This window comes from Dipodomys merriami, unplaced genomic scaffold (assembly GCF_024711535.1).
Source record: "Dipodomys merriami isolate MVZ:Mamm:240054 unplaced genomic scaffold, mDipMer1.0.p SCAF_20, whole genome shotgun sequence".
NCBI lineage: Eukaryota > Metazoa > Chordata > Mammalia > Rodentia > Heteromyidae > Dipodomys > Dipodomys merriami.
In genome coordinates, this window is record NW_027203382.1 from 32,519,023 (window position 1) to 32,537,974 (window position 18,952).

Genomic DNA, 18,952 nt, shown 5'->3' on the forward strand with positions numbered 1-18,952 from the left:
TATACCACATTTTCTTGATCCATTCATCTACTGAGGGGCATCTGGGTTGGTTCCATATCTTAGCTATGGTAAATAATGCTGCAATAAACATAGTTGTGCTGGTAGCTTTAGTGTGGTCTTGTTTGTAAACATTTGGGTAAATGCCCAAAAGTGGGATTGCTGGGTCATAGGGGAGCTCTATGTGAAGTCTTTTGAGGAACCTCCATACTGCTTTCCAAAGTGGTTGAACAAGTTTACATTCCCACCAACAATGAAGTAAGGTTCCCTTCTGTCCACATCCCTTCCAGCATCTGTTGTTGTTAGAGTTCTTGATTTTTGCCATTCTAACTTTTAGATAAGTATTTTAATGTTTTTTTTCTTTCATGCATTTGTTTCTAACGCATTTATAAGATTATTTCTTTGTTGCTTTGTATGTCCCTCCCCCACAGTATAACCCCTGCTTTCACTATATTTGATGTCAGTATAACTTGTGGAGGAGATGGGGAAAAACAAGTCATTTAAGGATACAGGTGGACCTGTTGCAACAATGAGAAGTACAAGTTGTCATGTCGAAAACGAGCTTTACAACGTTGGTGGGGGGGGGGAGGATTGGGTGGGGGGATGGGGGGAGGCTGGGAAGGGATGTGAAGGGTAAACAAAGGAGGAGGCTGCAATGCTTGATAAGAAGTATACGCATTATCCTGCCCATGTAATTGTAACCCCTCTGTATAGTATGTTCACAAAATAAAATAAAATGAAAAAAAAAAAAGAAATCAAAAGCAAGAAAGACTTGGGAAGAAAACCTCCAAGTTGCAATCGTGTGTGTGTGTGTGTGTGTGTGTGTGTGTGTGTGTGTATCTATATCTATATCTATATATCATATATTGAACTTACTACTAGCACTCCTGAACCCAAAAACTTGTTTCTTTTTATATTCTATTTTGTAAAAAAAGTTTAAACAATTTCTTTATCATAATAGGAAATAATGCAATAACTCCTTATTTTTAAAACAAAATATCCCCATCTGTACAGCAACTTTACAATAAAATTTTTAAAAAGAAGCCAAAAATACAGATTAAAATCATCTCCACCATAATTATAATAATAGAGTGAGGTCTTATTGTGAAGCTCCTTCCAGATTTGCACTCTTCTTGTAGTTGGATACTCAATATACTTGCCGCTGGATGAATGTACAGGGCCTGTATGTAAGGATTTCAGTGAATAGAATAACTAGCATATTTTGTAGAATGTGCCTTTCAAATGTATTTTCAGCAGGAATTGAATATATCTGGGAGACATTTTGTAGTCCTTAAAGAAAAAAAAACTTATGACAGCCTTATTCAGAGCCCTAAAACCAATATTAAAAAGGAGATATATGTCCTCTTGTTAATATGTTATGGGACAGACAAAGGTTAAAGTATAGTGTATTACTGCATATATTCTTCATATTACATAAGGATTTTTGTTGTATCAAATGTTGATTGATATAAGTAGGTCTTAGCAGAGGTGGAATAATATATTTATAGTCATAAATAGGTATAGACTTGCTGTGTTAATATACTTGAAAGTTAATGCAAGTAGATGTTAAATGTCATCCCTTCATCTCTCATGTCTTTAGGCCCCCAGAGTCTGAACTAACTCTGCAAAAATTAATCTTTATATTGGATATTGAAAGGTATAATATATTACTTACCACTCTGGAACACCCATGTAAATTTCAAAGTAATTTCTAAAGTTATCAGGAAAAATAATAATTTTTTATGTTTGGGTTTTATAACCAAGTAAGAAATGCTATTATATTAAGCCAGATGCTGGTGGCTCACACTTGTAATCCTAGCTACTCAGGAGGCTGAGATCTAAGGATAGCAATTCAAAGCCAGCCCAGGCAGAAAAGTCTGTCAGACTCTAATCTCCAAGTAACCATCAGAAAACTACAAGTGGTGCTGGTGCGCAAAGTGATAAGAGCATTAGCCTTGAGCAAAGAACTCAGGGACAGTGCTCAGACCCTGAGTTCAAGCCCTATAACCAACAAAAAAAATGCCATACCTTCTAAAAATATTTTTACTGTGTAAAATATATAAAATAAAGCCTTTCATTTTATTTTTCCCTTTAAGTGCCAGTATTTGGCTTGAATAACTCTCTTGCTTTGCTTGCTTGCTCACAGCTGGTGTTCTACCACTTGAGGAGCACCTTCAGTCTAACATTTTGCTGGTTAGAGGTGGAATCTTGAAGACTTTTCAGCCCAGGCTGGCCTTAAACAGCAATCTTCCAGATCTCATTTTCTTGAGTAGCTAAGACTGAGTGTGAGCCACTGGCTCCATGGTTAAGGCTTGTCATTGTAACCATTTTTAAATGCACAATTTACTCAGTGGCATCAATTACATCACAAGGTTGTGTGATCATTACCACTGTATATTCCATTATTCTTCATTATTCCAAACAGAAACTGTAGTCATTACTCCCTATTCCCTCCCCCCTCCTGCCTCAATAGATCCTGGTAATCTCTAATGTACTTTCCATCTCTCACAATTTGCCAATTCCAGAGTGAGATCATAGAATATCTGTCCTTTTGGGTCTGGCTTAGTATCTTAGTATCTTTTCAAGATTCATCCACATCGTGGTTTGTATTTCCTTCTTTTATTAGCTTTTGCTCCTTTTAACTATACCACATTTTGCTGATGGAAAGGAATTTGAGTTGTTTCTATCTTTTTGCTATTATGAATAAAACTACCACAAACATGTGTACAAGTTATCTGAGGTCATATTTTCAGTTCTTTTGTAATGTATGCAGGAGGACTGTCGAATCAGAGAGTAATTTTCACATGGACTGTACTGAACATTTACCTTTGGAGGGAACCTCCAAATGATTTTTAAATTAAGTTGTATCACTTTACATTTCCCCCAGCAAGGTTTATCTTCCTATCATGCTAGTTGTCATCCTGGTTCATTTGAATTTTCTGTGGCTTTTATTTCTGGTTCCAATTTGTCAAATGATGTTTTCATTTGCTTCTTGGTCATTTAATATAGTTTTGAAGAAATGTCAATTCACATTCTTGACTCATTTTTAAAATTAATATCCTTGTTATTAACTTATAAGATTTCTTTATATATTCTGGGAATAATCTCATTGGGTATTTTTTCATTCTGTAAACTTCATGTTTTCTTGTTCTTTTAGTTGACAAATAGATTTTATACAACATTTCCTATTTTAATGTTCTACTTATTTTTATTTTGTTGCTTCTGTTTTCAGAACTATAGCTAAGAATGTATTAGTTATACAGTTACCTTTATGTTTTATTTGAAATTTTGTGATTTTTGTTTTTTTATTGGGTTATTGATCCACTTGGAGTAATGTAACTAAATACAGTAATATAGACTTAATGGAAATGTAATGATTGTACACATTTACTGTGTAATTGTGATATTTTAAAATACATATATAATGGGTATTCCACATACATAACTGTTTGATCAGTTTCATTAGGCTGTTTACACACACACACACACACACACACACACACACACACACACAAACACATGGATTTTTGAGGGTCTCAATCCTGTAGTATCCTTTCCTATCACCTCCCCCCATTCATGGGGTGGAAGAGAAGGGTGAAAGGGGTGACACAGATCAAGATATATTGCATGCACAGACCTCTTTGTTGAATGGCAGGTTGTCTGGATAACTACTTAAAGACAATAAAAATAAAAATTAAAAGAGTAGGTCACATGTAAATAAGTGATGATGTCAGTTTCTGTATATATCAGTGATATTACTATAAATTTTATACATTACAAAGCTGTAAGACAATTCAAAAATCTTAGTAGTCATTTATATAAAAATATTTCAAACAAATTGCTAAGAAGCTAGCTTTTTAAAAATCATATCTACTCCCTGTGGATATATATCATAAATATATCTCATTTTAAAATATTTTTTGACATTGAAAGAAGAGAAACTTTAATATTTAACCTATTTACAAAAAGTATTCAGAAATACACTTTTCAGATTTAATTAAAGTTTATTTCCAAATATAAATGTTTTCAAATATATTTTCTTCAAATATATATGAACATATATTTGTGAGTACATATGAATATATATTTTAAAGATATATATATTAGTTAGAAATACATGGCACACTCTTGTTTGGTACAATACATATGAGATCCACTTCTTGTGCTATTTGCCAGTGTTTACAGTGCTGCATTGGTTTCAGCAATGTTGTTTTGAATTGACTAGTGAGTCCCCTTCTGGAAATAACAAAGGGGTCTCATTTATTGACAGTCTTCTAAAAAATAAGGAATTAAGAAAAAAACAACCCATGTAGGGTTAAAGTCATAATTAAGCCTTCTTATTGAATAAACTGACCTTGTCAGATTACAGCTCAGGCAGTAATAATAGTAATAGCCATATCAAATAAAAATTCTGAATTTTAAATATAAATTATTAGAACGACTTGGTGTATAATTTATTCTATGAGTTATTACTAGATTGTTTAGAGATTTTCTATTTTTTTTCATTTATATGTAGATGGTTGTCACTAGTTGTTAAATATTTTGAATATCATTCTAATGGTAAATGTTCACAAAAGTAAGTTTCCCTAAATTAATAAACTTGGGAAAACATTTTTTTATGTGCTTGAGAGATTTTCCTCTTGAAAGTTTTTTTTTAAAAAAAGAGTGGTATTGCTTCAACTCTGCTTTATCTTTTCAGAGATCTGCTAGAGTTCCTGAAAAAGTCAGTGCCCACTAGACAGGAAATCATGTTATCAAAGTAGCTGGAAAGCCTCATGTATCACTGCCAGGTTATTTTGTATAATCTTTTTAAAAATTGATTTGCTAACCTATTCTTTTGGTATATGTGAATTTAGGACATACCACACAGGAATGTAGACTAAAAATCCTAAACATAATACCAGTTTTGGAACCAAATCAAAGTTCCAAGTCATTTAAATTCTTCTATTTCAAATTCTCATTTTAAAATTCTAAAATATTTTGAAAAGCTATGTTGTGGTCTTTCTTTTCCTCAGAGTAGAAAGAAAAGTTGTCCTTGCATTTCAGAATAGTCAGAAAAGCAGATTATATTTTGTCATTGATAATGCAGTGTAGTTCACCTTGATTGTATTACTAAAAATACTGGTCTTTTATACAAAATACAAGTATTTCTCTTTTTCTTTTCTCTCATTTTTCCCTTTCCTTCCTCCCTCCCTCCCTCCTTCCCTTCCTTCGTTCCTTCCTCCCTCCCTTCCTTCCTTTCTTCTTTCCCTTCTTTCCTCCCTCCCTCCCTCCTTCCTTCCTTTCTTTGAATGTTTGTGCACATGCATGCCTGCATGGTTGTGTGTGTATGCTAGTACTGGGGCTTGAATTCAGGGCCTGGGCAATGTCCCTGTTTTTGCTTAAGGGTAATGCTCTGTCAGTTGAGCCACAGCTCCACTTCTTGCCTTTTGGTGATTAATTGAAGATAAGAGTAGCATGGACTTTTTTTTTTTTGGTTGTTGTGGGGCCTGAACTCTGGGGGTGGGCACTTGAGCTCCTCAGCTCAAGGCTAGAGCTCTACCACTTGAGCCACAGAGCCCCTTCCGGCTTTTTCTGCTTATGTGGTGCTGAGCAATCATACCCAGGGCCTCATGCATGCAAGGCAAGCACTGTACCACTGAGCCACCTTCCCAACCCCTCTCATGGACTTTTCTTCATGGGATGGCTTTGAACTGCAATCCTCACATTTCAGCCTTCTTAGTAACTGATATTACAGACATGAGCCATTAGCACCCAGAATAGCATTACTGAGTTAGCCCCAATTTATGTAATTACTTGCAGATATCTTAAATTGGGATTGAGTTGCAGATTTGCTTTTGTTATTCAAAAAAATGGACAACTTCAATACTCCTGTCAACATACTATGTCAGTGCTAACTTCATTTCAGGGTTGAGACGAAATAATCATTGTTCATCTTGTTTGCTTATAGCATTGCATTCCCTCAGATAAATTTTATTTTTAATACTAAATCTTCTAATTTTAATAAAATAATTCTAATTTTCAAAATAATGTGTAATTTCTTTCTAAAAATAAATATTATTTATTCACACATTCAACGATATAAATGACGTTTTAAAACAATTTACAGTATAAATATTTTTAAAGATAGGATATATTAAAACAATGTAATACAATATAAACATTATATCTTAGTCTTGAAAAAATACATCTGCATGATGTATTACACATATATTCATTTTTTAATTTAATTTAATTGAAAAAGTGATGTACAGTGCTACCCTATGATCCAGCAATCCCACTCCTGAACATTTACTCAAATGAACACAAAAAAAAGCCACAGTAAAAGCCACCAGCACAACTATGTTCATTGTGGAATTTCTTAATAATGAATTTCTGCCTAGAAGTCAGAATAAACAAAAGATCTCTTTCCATTCTGAATTCTCAAATCTATTGTATTGTATATATTCACAAGTCCTGTTTTCTTCTACAGAAGAATGTATCTGCTTCAGTTCTTTGTACCTTGGAATCACCTAGGGTGTTTTAAATAACACTGCATTTGGGACTTACCTCCAGAGACTTAGAATTAATTGGTGTGGAATATGCCCAAGACATTGTAATTTATGTAAGATATTTGGAGTGAAAGAATACAAAGTCATGTTGGAAATTATTTGCTTCAAAAAGCAAAACCAAACCAAACCTTAGCACTTCTGTTCCCTCTTGCAAAAAAAAAAAAATCAGTATTTTTTATCTCTGAAGTTAGTTGGGGACTTTTTAATTTTTTAGGCTGAGATATAAAGTTCTATTTCATATTAGCATCTGCCAATACCATCTCTATTATTTTATAGCTGTTCTAATCTGGGAAGCCTCATTTCCAAAGTCCAGGATTAAGATTATGAGGGCTGGGACAGGGGAAAGGGGGGGGGGGAGGATGGGAAGGGATGGAAAGGGGAAACAAAGGAGGAGGCTACAATGCTTGATGATAAATGTACTCACTATCTTACCCATGTAATTGTAACCCCTCTGAACAGTATTTTCACACACACAAAAAAAAGATTATGAGGGTGGTTAGGTCTCCTGGATTTTTTTTTACTTCTTTATTAGCTTTATTAAACTATATGATCACTTGGTTGAAATGATTCTGAGTGGTTTATATAATATATTCATAAAGGAGTAAGAATTCATGAAAGGTAGTTATATCTTTTTGGAAAATACTTAAACTGTTCAAATCAAACAAATCTTACTTCTATAACTTCAGGAATTTTTTGTTATGAAGTAAATTTATAATCTCACTCTATATTTAATACAATAGGCTATGCTTAATAGAGGCTTTTGGCCAGTTACATAAATGGTCTCAGATTATTAAACAAACTTGTATGAAGGAAAGAAAGCTGTTGTGATGTACTCTTTTTAATATGTATCAAGTCTAGGTAGAAGTGATATAACCTTTAAAGGGGAATTCTAGTTTTGAAATCACGCCTATCTGAATTTTGAGGAATGTTTCCCTAAGGAATTACTCAAAGAATTATGTACTGTATCTACCTAAATTATTATAGACTTCAATCTACTGAAAATAAATACTTTAAACTCATTTTTATCAGTGAGCACTTCTCATTTCTCTCCTTATTTCTAGAAGAGTGGATTTTTTTCTTCAATCATGGGGCTTGAACTCTCTGCCTGGGCACTGTCCCTCAACTCTTCAGCTCAAGGTGAGTGCTCTACCATTTGAGCCACAGTGCCACTTCTGGTTTTCAGATGGTTTATTGGAAATAAGAGCCTCACAGACTTTTCTGCCTAGTCTGGCTTTGAACCACAATCCTCAGATCTCAGCCTCCTGAGTAGCTAGGATTACAGGCATGAGCCATGGGTGCCCAACTAAATAGAGAATTTTCTTTTTTTAAAAAATAGTGGGCATTTTTACTGGGTTTGTGTGATAAATTCATTCATGGAAGATAGCAAATACCTCTGTGAAGAATAGTTAACCATCCTGAGCCTCAGAATCTAGGAGCTAATACACAATGTACAAGCACATTTATCAGAAATAAGGACCAGAGTGACCATGTATGGACATTTCTGCTGTGTACTACGGAACTCCATACAGTGCCTTTACAGAGTTCACTTTAAAGGTGTTTTCTGGAGCTGGCCAATGTGGCATCCCTGACTTCTAGTCTTTCACTGGTATTGTTGTCAGGATCAAGAAGCTCAATGCCCATCTTTCTCTGATATTCCTCACAGTAATAGTTTTCTCATTGTGTTAATAATGTATCTTCCTAATATGGCTTCATTATCTGCCAATACCATCTCTATTGTTGCTAAGTGAGTGTGATTGCTTCTCTTCCAATGACACCATATGTCACATTCATGAATTTTTAGTAAGTCAAACTAGACTACTTGAACATTTTGAAGTTAAGAAAAAGCAATACCTATTTATTGTAATAAAAAGTTTGGGTTGAGTTTGGCTATGCTGAGCTCCTTCTTTTCTAGCCTTTCTTTTTCAGATGTTCAAAAATCCAGTGTCCAGTCTAAGTTTATTACATATGTAAACAGTTTTACTTGATACCATTTGTTCTGCAGGATGGTTAGGGAAAGCTTTAATATATAGTATTAAGATGGTGAACTTAGGGTCCAGGTCAGGAGTACGCTTTCCTATGAGAGTATTTGTTTTTAGTGTTAATTGAAGAATTCACTGGGTGAATTTCTAATTCAAACATAAATATATGAACCATATGATGCATGTTATATATGCAAGTGTTTTAAAATGAAAGTTGCTTTCCTACCACTATCCAATTATAGATAAATCTACAGAAATCCTATATATGTAAATCAATGAATAAGATGGGCTTTTTGAGCATATGTACTTTTGTGTGTGTGTGTGTGTGTGTGTGTGTGTGTGTGTGTGTGAGAGAGAGAGAGAGAGAGAGAGAGAGAGAGAGAGAGAGAGAGAGAGAGAGAGAGAGAGAGAAACAGAGAGAGACAAACAGAAATCGAGGAAGAGGAGGAGGAAGAAGACACTTGCTAATTTTTAAATAACCCCTATAGAGTGGTGATAGATGAACAACATATACTATTTGAGAATTTATTTGTGTCTTAATATAGAAACAAAAAGTTTTAATTCTGAGTCTAATGCCCAACTTACGCTATTTTCAGCCTTGGACAGAGATCATGGATTCAGTGACCCAACACCAAAATAACAGAGGGTACTTCAATAAAGAGATAGAAATGAATGAGATAAATATGAGCTAGCATTTTGTATCTCTATTCAGTCACTGTTTTCCCTGAAGTATCAACTATTTCTAAGCTGAACACCTTCAACATCCAGCTGATAGAAGTTAGAACCTTTTTTTGTATCTCTGAAAACTGTCAACCAAGGATCCTGGAATCCATGAAGCTGAGTGTAAATCCATGAAGGAAAGTGGGTGAGTGGGGTGGATTAAAAAGTTGTGGGGGTTATCATATGTATTTTTGTATATCTGAGGAAAGGTCATGTGGGTGAAGATTACACTGAAACAGACTTGAAGCAATAAGAGAAAAATTGGGAGGACAGTTTTACCTGACAGACTTGTTAGGACAAGCTTACTTTTGAAGGTGGATAGCTTCCTATCAGTTCATGAGATAGGAGTCTCCAAGTCCATCTCTAAGAGTAGTTGTTGAGGTAGGGGAAGTAACACTATACACTCTCTACTTTGTCTGAGTCATTTCCATTTTAGAGACGGCGTATAATTGTTTGCAAAGTAGTTTGTGATAATGTAGGACTTGTGAAAGGGTTTCTAAATAACTTTTCAACTCACCAGTATATATCATAGCAAAAATGGTACCTGCTTATGACAAAATAAAATCAAAGAAAAAGATAGTTTAGAATTCACAGGCCTTTGCAAAAAAATAACAAAATTGTTGCAGTTTTAGAGAAATGTTATGGCAAATGCATATTTCTGCTGAAAGGCAATGTCAAGTCTACAGCAGATTTTTAAATTTCTCTGAGTTAGCTCCAATTCTCTGAGAAGGCAGGTTTCTGGGCTATATTCAAATGCCTGCTGTTTGAGCATGTGCTGTTTTGTCTTCCATTAGAGACAAGCATCCTTTTCCATGTGGGTATTATTTGATTTATACTGAACATGTTTAAGCTTGCAGACTCAATCTAACACCTTCAGAAGAACTAATGACCAAATATGACAATTCCCCAGGCTTTCCTGAGAAATGGATGGATTTGTCAAAAATATATACTCAGACACCTGCATTTCAGCTGTGTAAGTTGGTTATAGCTAGTAAAATTAGGGTATAGAATTTTAAACCCCAGTTTCACCTGAGCATGTTTAGGGAAACAATGTAGAGCTTTTTTTTGCAGCAAGAAGTTTTAAATAAAATCTCATAACTTTATGTATATATGTGTAGATACACAAACATGCTTGATTGTGTATATATATACACATATACGTATATATACATGTACATATATATATATCACACATGTATATACACATATAATTAGTTTCTTAGGGACTAACAACATGGCATGGCTTCAAACAATTTGAACTGAACACTGATAAACTGAGGACGAAGAGCCTGGAAATGGCAGCTACTTCAGAAGAAATAACTATGACAGGCTTCAGTGCAAGCACACTTGATAAGAAACATAATTGCTAGCTCATATTTAGAGCTACTAAGAATATTTCTATCTTTTTCGTACTAATTTTATACATTAAAATGTTATGTATTTGTGTTTGTGTGTATGTGTGTGCGTGCGCATGTGTATGCCAGTCCTGGTGCTTGAACTCAGGGCCCGGGCACTCTCCTTGAGCTTTATGCTTAAAGGTAGCACTTTACAATGTCAGCCACAACTCTCCTTCTGGGTTTCTGGTGGTTAACTGGACATGAGGCTCATGCATTTTCCTGTCTGAGCCTGCTTCGAGTTGCAGTGCTCAAATCTCAGCCTTCTGAATAGCTAAGAGCTAGCCACAAATGCCTAGCAAATATGTATTGTTGAAATACAAATGTCTGCTTTGTAAGTATATTCAAGATACAATTTCATAGGATGAAAACGAATCTATTACAGGTAAACTGTGAGCTAGTTTTATGGTTGAGTGTGTTCAAGGAGGTAAATGTGATTCATAGGTTAGGAAATCTATAACTGCTAAGTATTTTTGTCTTTTGAAAAAAATGCTAGTACATTGCAGCCAAAGGCATCTTTAGGAATATCTGTTCTTTCTCATAAGATCCCTTTACTAACTACTTCCTTCTGCTAATGTCAAAAAACTAAGTTGAAAAATAAATTTCTTAAGGGAACACATTGACATAGCATCAGTGGCAAGTATATTAAGAAGTGTATTGTAAGTATGAAATCATAGATATTAATTTTCCATTATGAACCTGATCTTGCAAACTTGTATTATTTTTAATTGATATTATTCAATTCTATAATAATATGATTGATTATCAATAATAACTAGCCATGAAAATAACAGAATGCATCTGGTAGGAAAATGTATAGCCTTAAATAAAAAATACAATTAAAAGCAATAAAAATCAATGACTTAAAGGACACTTTTAAGGTACAAAAAGAACAGATAAATCCAAAAGGTAAAGGTAAGATTTTAATGTCAAGCAGAAACTCAGAAAACAGAAAATCAAGAAATGATATTCAATTCCAAAAATTGATAATTTTAGAGAAATAATAAAATTAGCAAATATCTGAAAAGATCAGGCACAAAGAATAAAACATGGTATTTGTAAATAGTAGTAAGAATATAAGGAATATTAGCAATAGCTACAGGAGAGAACAGGAGATAATAAAGTACTACAACATTTTACTTCAATAAATTTAAAGACAAATATGAACAAAGAAGATGTATTTATAAACTGAAGTAAAAAGAAATTAAGAAGCAGTATGAATTTTAGAAATGAATAGTTTCGGGGCTGGGAAGGTGGCTCAGTGGAAGAGTGCTTGCCTTGCATGCATGAGGCTCTGGGTTTGATTCCTCAGCACCACATACGTAGAAAAAGTCGGAAGTGGCCCTGTGGCTCAAGTGGTAGAACGCTAGCCTTGAGCTGAAGAGCTGAGGGACAGTGCCCAGGTCCAGAGTTCAGGCCCCACAACTGACAAAAATAAATAAATAAAAATAAAAAATAAAAAATGAATAGTTTCACTCATAAATTTAAACACAAAATTCTGGAACAAAATATTAGCAAACTAGATCTAGAGGAGTATAAAAGTGATCAAGCTGAGTTTATCCTAAAAATAAAGCAAGTGCTGAAAATTATATATATTCCAAATCAAACACAAGTTTCATCCACTGAGCAAGTCCAGCAGGAAATTAATTTTTTGAAAAAAAAACAGGCATTAGCTAGAAAGTTATAAAATTGTCCGTAAGACATTACAATTGTCTTCACTGAGAACTCCCAAGACCATAGAAATAATATTCACATTTGATAATTTAGTAAGGAAGTGCAACAACTACCCCATATTCAATTACATAACAGGAAATGATTTACAAAATCTGTGGCATTTTATGTTTAGAAAAAATGTTTACTATTCAAGATACTTCTTCAAAAACATGTGAAACTCTGTAACATGGCATGTAAAGGGTAGACTCTAAATGAAGACCTAAATGTGAGAGGTAAAATCACAATATGAACATAGAAAAAAACTGAGAACCTTTGTGACCTGAAAATGGAGAACTACTTAAGCAAAACTTAAACATGACTAATGAAGGTAGAAATGCATTTAGCTACATCAAAGCTAAGATTTTTTTAAAAGAAGGACACTGTGAACAAACTTTAATAGATAGATGGCAAAATAGAATAAGAAATTTATATTTTGTTTATAGCTGACAATATCTATCACATACAAAAAGATTCTGGAAAATCAACAAGATAGAAATCCCCACTCAAAAAATGACTAAAATAATTATAAAAGAAGCATTTCAAAATTTAATAAACATTTGAAGGGATCTCAAACCATTAGAGATCAGACATATGCAAGTTAAAATAATAGCTTCTTCATTTTCATGCCCTCCTAATATATTATTTTCCAAAGTTTTAGTTTCTCCAAGAACTTCCAATTCTTATTGACAAAAAACATTTGGAAATTCACTGGTAGTATCCACTACCAGTATCTAGACTGGACATTTTGGAGAACTATAGGACTTATTAAACAAAATATATTTATATTCTTTGTCTAATATTCTGCTTCTGGGTCTATACCAAGATTTTACTCAAAGCCAGTCACTGGTGGCTCGAAGGCTGAGATCTGAGGATTGCAGTTCAAAGCCAGCCCAGACAGGCAAGTCCCTAAGAATCATCTCCAATTAACCATCAAAAATCCAGGAAGTAGAGCTGTAGCTCAAGTGGTATAATGCTAAACTTGAACAAAAAAGCCCAGCGGGGAGAATCAAGAAGATGGCAGAGTACAGCAGGGGTCTAGCTGAGCTCTCTCCAAGAAATCAGTTTTCCCATTCCAGTGAAGGGTCCATGGCTAGAAAATCACACCAAGTGAGCTATAATAGTACAGAGACTTTGCCCAGAGTGGAAAAACTCAGGTAGCCTGGTTAAGAAGACAGATTTGGGCACAATCCAGTGCTAGAAATGGCAGCCACTGGACAGATCAACCCAGCAAAAACTTAGCAGAGAAACCTCAGAACTAAACAAATGCATAGACCAACTGGACTTAACAGATATCTACAGAATACTTCATCCAGCAGCATCAGAATATACATTCTTCTTGGCAGCACATGGAACATTCTCCAAAATAGACCACATTTAAGTCACAAAGAAAATCTGTACAAATTCAGAAATTCCCTGTATTCTCTCAGGTCACAATGGAATAAAATTAGACCTCAACTCCAAAACCCACTAAGAAGTTCTGTAACTCATGGAGACTGAACAACATGTTGAATCACCAGTGGTCATTGAAGAGATTAGAAAGGATTCAAATGTTCATGCTATTTAACAAAAATGGACACACAAAATACCAGCTCCTCTGGGACACAACAAAGGCAGCACTCAGAGGAAAATTTATAGCTCTACGTTCCTACATCAACAAATTGGAGAAATCTCAAACCAACAATTTAATGAGGTACCTGAAGCTCCTTGAAAATTAATAACAAGCAAAACCCCAATCCAGTAGAGGGAAACAAATAATTAAAATCAAATCAGAATTAAATGAATTAGAGTTCAAAGACCTATATCAAGGATCAACAAAACGAAGAGTTGGTTCTTTGAAAATTAAGAAAATGAACAAGCCCTTAGCAAATCTGGCCCAAAAAAGGCAGAAAACACCCAAATAAAATCAGAGATGACAATGGGAACATCATGACAGAAACAAGCAAGATGCACAACAGTATAAGAGAATACTTTGTAAAGCTTCATGCTAAAAAATTTGAGAATGGGAAGAAATAGATGATTTTCTATCAAGTATTGATATACCCAAACTCAACCAAGAAGATCTTAAATAAGGGTCTATTTATAGACCCATATCAAATATTGAAATTGTAATGGCAATAAACCTCCCAACAAGGAAAAGCCCAGGACCAGATGGATTCACAGCTGACTTTTATAAAGATTTCAAAGGAGAACTCACTCCAAAACTCCTCAAACTCTTCAATCAAACTGAAAATGAAACTCATTCTATGAGATCAGCATAACCCTCATCCCAAAGCCAGATAGGGACACATCAAAGAAAGAGAACTATAGACCCTCTTAAATCTGATTTGTTTGAAATTAATAAAGGCTCTCCAGCTCTGTTTTAGTAAAACAAACGAACCAACCCCCCATCCCCCCAAAAAAACAAACAACTTAGGGACAGTGACTAGGCTTGGAGTTCATATTCAGGACTGGTGCAAACAAGAAGTAATGACAGGGAACTGGAAGTTTTCTGTATTCCACTGATTAGACACATAAAATGTAGTAGATGCCAGCTTAATATGAACATTGGCTAGAAGAAACAGAGCTACACATAGCCAACTGGATGGGTTGAAAAGGCTAGAGCTTGGTGGAGCAGGTAAGAAGTAATGCAATATATAACACCTTTCCATTAAGATATGTACACAAAAAAAGGATAATTCTGTAAGAGCACAAACAAAAGGTTAAATAATCTCAATACAAGTGGATGCCTTGGGACAAGAGAGTCGAAAGCAGGATATGAGGCCAAAAGGAAATAAATGAGCATATGGGTCAGTGTTCAGGAGAAGCCACACATGAAGAAGTATGGCTGGAACCACTTTCTGAATCCAGTGTTGATATCAAGCCAAAAAGTGACCGACATTTATAAAGAAAATTATGAAACATCAATCTCTATAAACAAATTAGGTAGAGAAGTTATTAATGTAATAAAATTCCCCCCAAATTGACTGGTATATTTATTAGGATCTTATTTCCCAAATCCAACCAAGTTTTTCATGGACTTAACCTCATTCTAACATTCATTTGAATGAGAAGTACAAAAAATGGCCAGTGAACTCTTGAAGCAAAACACATTGAAAGTGGTACATGAGGATTCATCTGGCCTTAGTATTGAAGATAGCATGGCATAGAGATAGACAAATAGACCAATGAACCAAATGACCTCAGATAGACACATATACATAGCAATTTACACGATAGATTAGCACTACACATCACTGGAGAATATTTTTCAATAAGCTAAGGTAGGAAAAAAATGACAAGAAAGTCTCAAAGAAATTAGGTTTTTGTCTATAACCTACCAAAATGAATATTTACAAAAAATAACCATAACATAAATTTCAAAGGCCTTTACCACTCTGAAAAAAAATAACTTTGTCGCCCTGGAAATAGAATGGGTAATATGGTACTCCGTAAGCAAGCAATACGCAGCAGAATAATGGTAAAAAGTAAGGAATTTAATTCATTAAAGGATAATATATAGCAGCCAAGATCTGGTGGCTCACACCTGTTATCTCAGTTACTCAGGAGGTTGAGATGTGAGGATCACAGTTTGGATCCAGCTCCACCAGGAAAAGTCCATGAGACTCTGATCTCTAATTAACTACCAAAAAGCCATAAGTGGAGCTGTGGTTCAAGTAGTAGAGCACTACCTTTAGCAAGAAAAGGTCAAGGACAGCATCCAAGCCCAAGGACTGGCACCAACATGAAAAAACAAAAAGCTATCATGAAATAAAAAGACAAAGATAAACCACAAACTTGGAGAAGATAGTTATTGTTCATATAGTAAACATGAAAAATAGTCACCAGAAAATATTTTAATTCTCAAATTTAAAAATAAACATAAAATCTGAAAATAGGTATTTTCACCAAAAAACCCTCCAAAGCTGATAAGAAGGCCAGCAAAATTTATTCATATTTAGCAGCTAATTAATTTTAACTCATACATGAAAATATACATTGTAATTATATGTTAATGGGTTACTATGTTTATATTTTGATACATGCATATATGAGTAATTTTAGTGGTAGTGGTAACTAAATTCAGGGTCTCAAGCTACTAAGGTAGGTCCTTTTTACACTCTACTTAAGCATGCTTCCAGCCTCTATTTTCATTGGTTATTTTCCAGGTAGAGTCTTCGCTTATGACTGTATTGACCAGGGTTGTAATTCTCATACTTGAGATTTGCCATGTTGCTGGGGGATACCAACATTGCACCCAGCCATGTTTCCCCTGTAATTGGGTTAACAGGTTGCACCACAGTGCCCAGCTGTGGCTTGAGATGGAATCGTGCACAATTATCATTTTTCTTTTGCCTGAGTTGTCCTCGAACCATGATCTTCCTGTGTCTGCTTGTCACATAGCTAGGATTACAGGCTTGAGCCACCATGCCTGGCCATGTGCACTATTTAAATCACATTAAACATACATATTCTTCAAATATAGTTTCTTTATTGTGGTAAACATGCAAAATTAGTACCTTATTGTTACCTATAATCAACCCTACTGTGCAATTGCTCACCAAAACTTCTTGCTTTAGGACTATAACCTAGTACCTATTCATCAACTCTCCTCCCCACTCCACTCCCTAGGACACCAGTGAAACCAAATACAGATTCCCTCATCATTGATTTTAATACACTTGTAGCTTTCAGGAAAGGTATTTACCAAGGTCTTTACTTAAAATTGATAAACACAGAAATATAGCTCCACTAACAGTTTTAAGAAAGAAATGAGCAGAAGAAAACAAAGTTACAAGATTTTGGCTTTATTTCATTTTTGGTATTTGTTTCCTTACCCCCAAAAAGATGGAATCTTTTTTTGCAGCTTGGTAGGGGCCATTTTGCAGAGCTGGATTTCTGAAAGCTTTGTTTTATTTTCAAATACTCCTTAGTAAAGAATGTTTTCGTGGCATTGTTCAGTTCTATAGTAAAGCAAAAGGAAAGAGAGTTTTAAACATTAATTTGAGGAAGATGAGAACACGTTTGCTGTAGGGTTTGAAATCAAATCCAGATCTCTCTATCTGTAAGAATAAAAGTGGATTAAAATGGATTTAATATTTTTAAATCTCAGACATAACTCATACAGTTCACATTTGATGAAACTCTGATATAACAACAGACATTCACTGAGAACCTCATATATCAGCACCATATCATGCATGGACACATTTATAAACAAAATATAGTCGCTGCCCTCAAAGAAAAGCAACACTGCAGACTGGAATATAGAAATAATCAGGGAGACAACAAAGGGAATTGTGTGTTCTGGGTGTAGTGAGTGAATAATTGGGGACAATTGAGCTTATGAGTAAAAGTGAAAAAAATCAAGCATTTCAGAACTTTCATTTTCCTGTTTTTGACTCCTTATGTACTGCGTGTGTGTGTGTGTGTGTGTGTGTGTGTGTGTGTGTGCTTGTGTGTGCTTGTGTGTGTGCTTGCATGCAAATACTGGGGTTTGAGCTCAGGGAATATTGCTCTTGCTTTGCTGCTGCTCTACCACTTAAGTCGCACCATGACTTTCAGCTTGTTTTTCTTTGCTAATCAATTGGAGATCAGAGTGTCTAGGATTTGTCTGCCCTGGATGTGTTCAAATGTAAATCGTCAGATGTCAGCCTCCTGAGTAACTAGGATTATAGGCATGAGCTCCAGCCATATGTATTTCTTGACATCATGGATTGTAATCAATGGAGGCTGATAGTATGGATGTGAGGGTTTCAGAAATGTACAAATAAATTCCCAACCTTTCAGAAGGTTTACTAATAAGTTATATAGAGAAAAATTATTTGAAGTATGCACAGGCCAATCAGGGGCCACACACACTCTTTCAATAATACAGTATTTGTGTAGAGGAGCCCTAGCAAGGAAGGGGCAATCAGTCAGGCTGGTCTAGGAAGAAGCTTCTCCTACAGAGCCCAGTATGTAGCTGCTAAGAAACAAAAGGTTTCCACAGTTAGCCCCTCCTACCTTTGTGCCACAATGATCACAATGATCATTTCCTCAGTTTCTTTCCTATGCCACTTGTTTTGAGTTTCAGCTCACAATAGTTGCATCACATTTTCTTTTTCTTACACACTGCCTCAGATTGATTCTTACCCAATTCAAAGCAAAAACTAATTCACAAATTTTACACTTAACAACAAAAGAAACAATAAAAATTAGTCTAGGCAAGTCTAGTTATGTATTAAAATTGCAACTCCATTCCTGATTCCACACACATGAGACAGTAAGTCAAGTATACAAGTAAAAAAAAGATCTTCTCAGTCTGTGTGCTCATTATGTAAGTTGGGGTTGTTATAGCTACTCATTTTTTATCCTTTATATACATTCAATAGTTAAATTATTGCAGGGTGATGTTCTCATGCTGGTTTCTGCAACAAAGCACAGCTGTTTTATTCAATTCCATGCTAACAAAGCACAAGAATGGCCTCTTAGTTCAAGGCAGTTGAGGTACTATTACCTGCTTAAAAGGGCTCATCATGACATTCACACCAATCAAGAAATACTTATTATGAAATATTTATATGCATTCACTAAAAATAACAATGGTCTTGTAGACTTACCCTTACGTGTTGGTGTGTGA

The 18,952-nt window shown here is 34.8% G+C and overlaps 1 protein-coding gene across 5 annotated transcripts in view; it reads right to left on the minus strand.

Annotated features, from left to right (window-relative positions):
• Positions 1 to 18,952, minus strand: part of LOC138833034 (E3 ubiquitin-protein ligase RNF180-like) — a 131,454-nt gene that overhangs the window by 11,285 nt on the left and 101,217 nt on the right. For all 5 annotated transcript variants that reach the window (XM_070031397.1, XM_070031396.1, XM_070031398.1 and 2 more), the window contains exon 6: positions 17,169 to 17,294. In XM_070031397.1, coding sequence (XP_069887498.1) covers positions 17,169 to 17,294 — 126 coding nt within the window. The remainder of the gene's footprint in view (positions 1 to 17,168; positions 17,295 to 18,952) is intronic.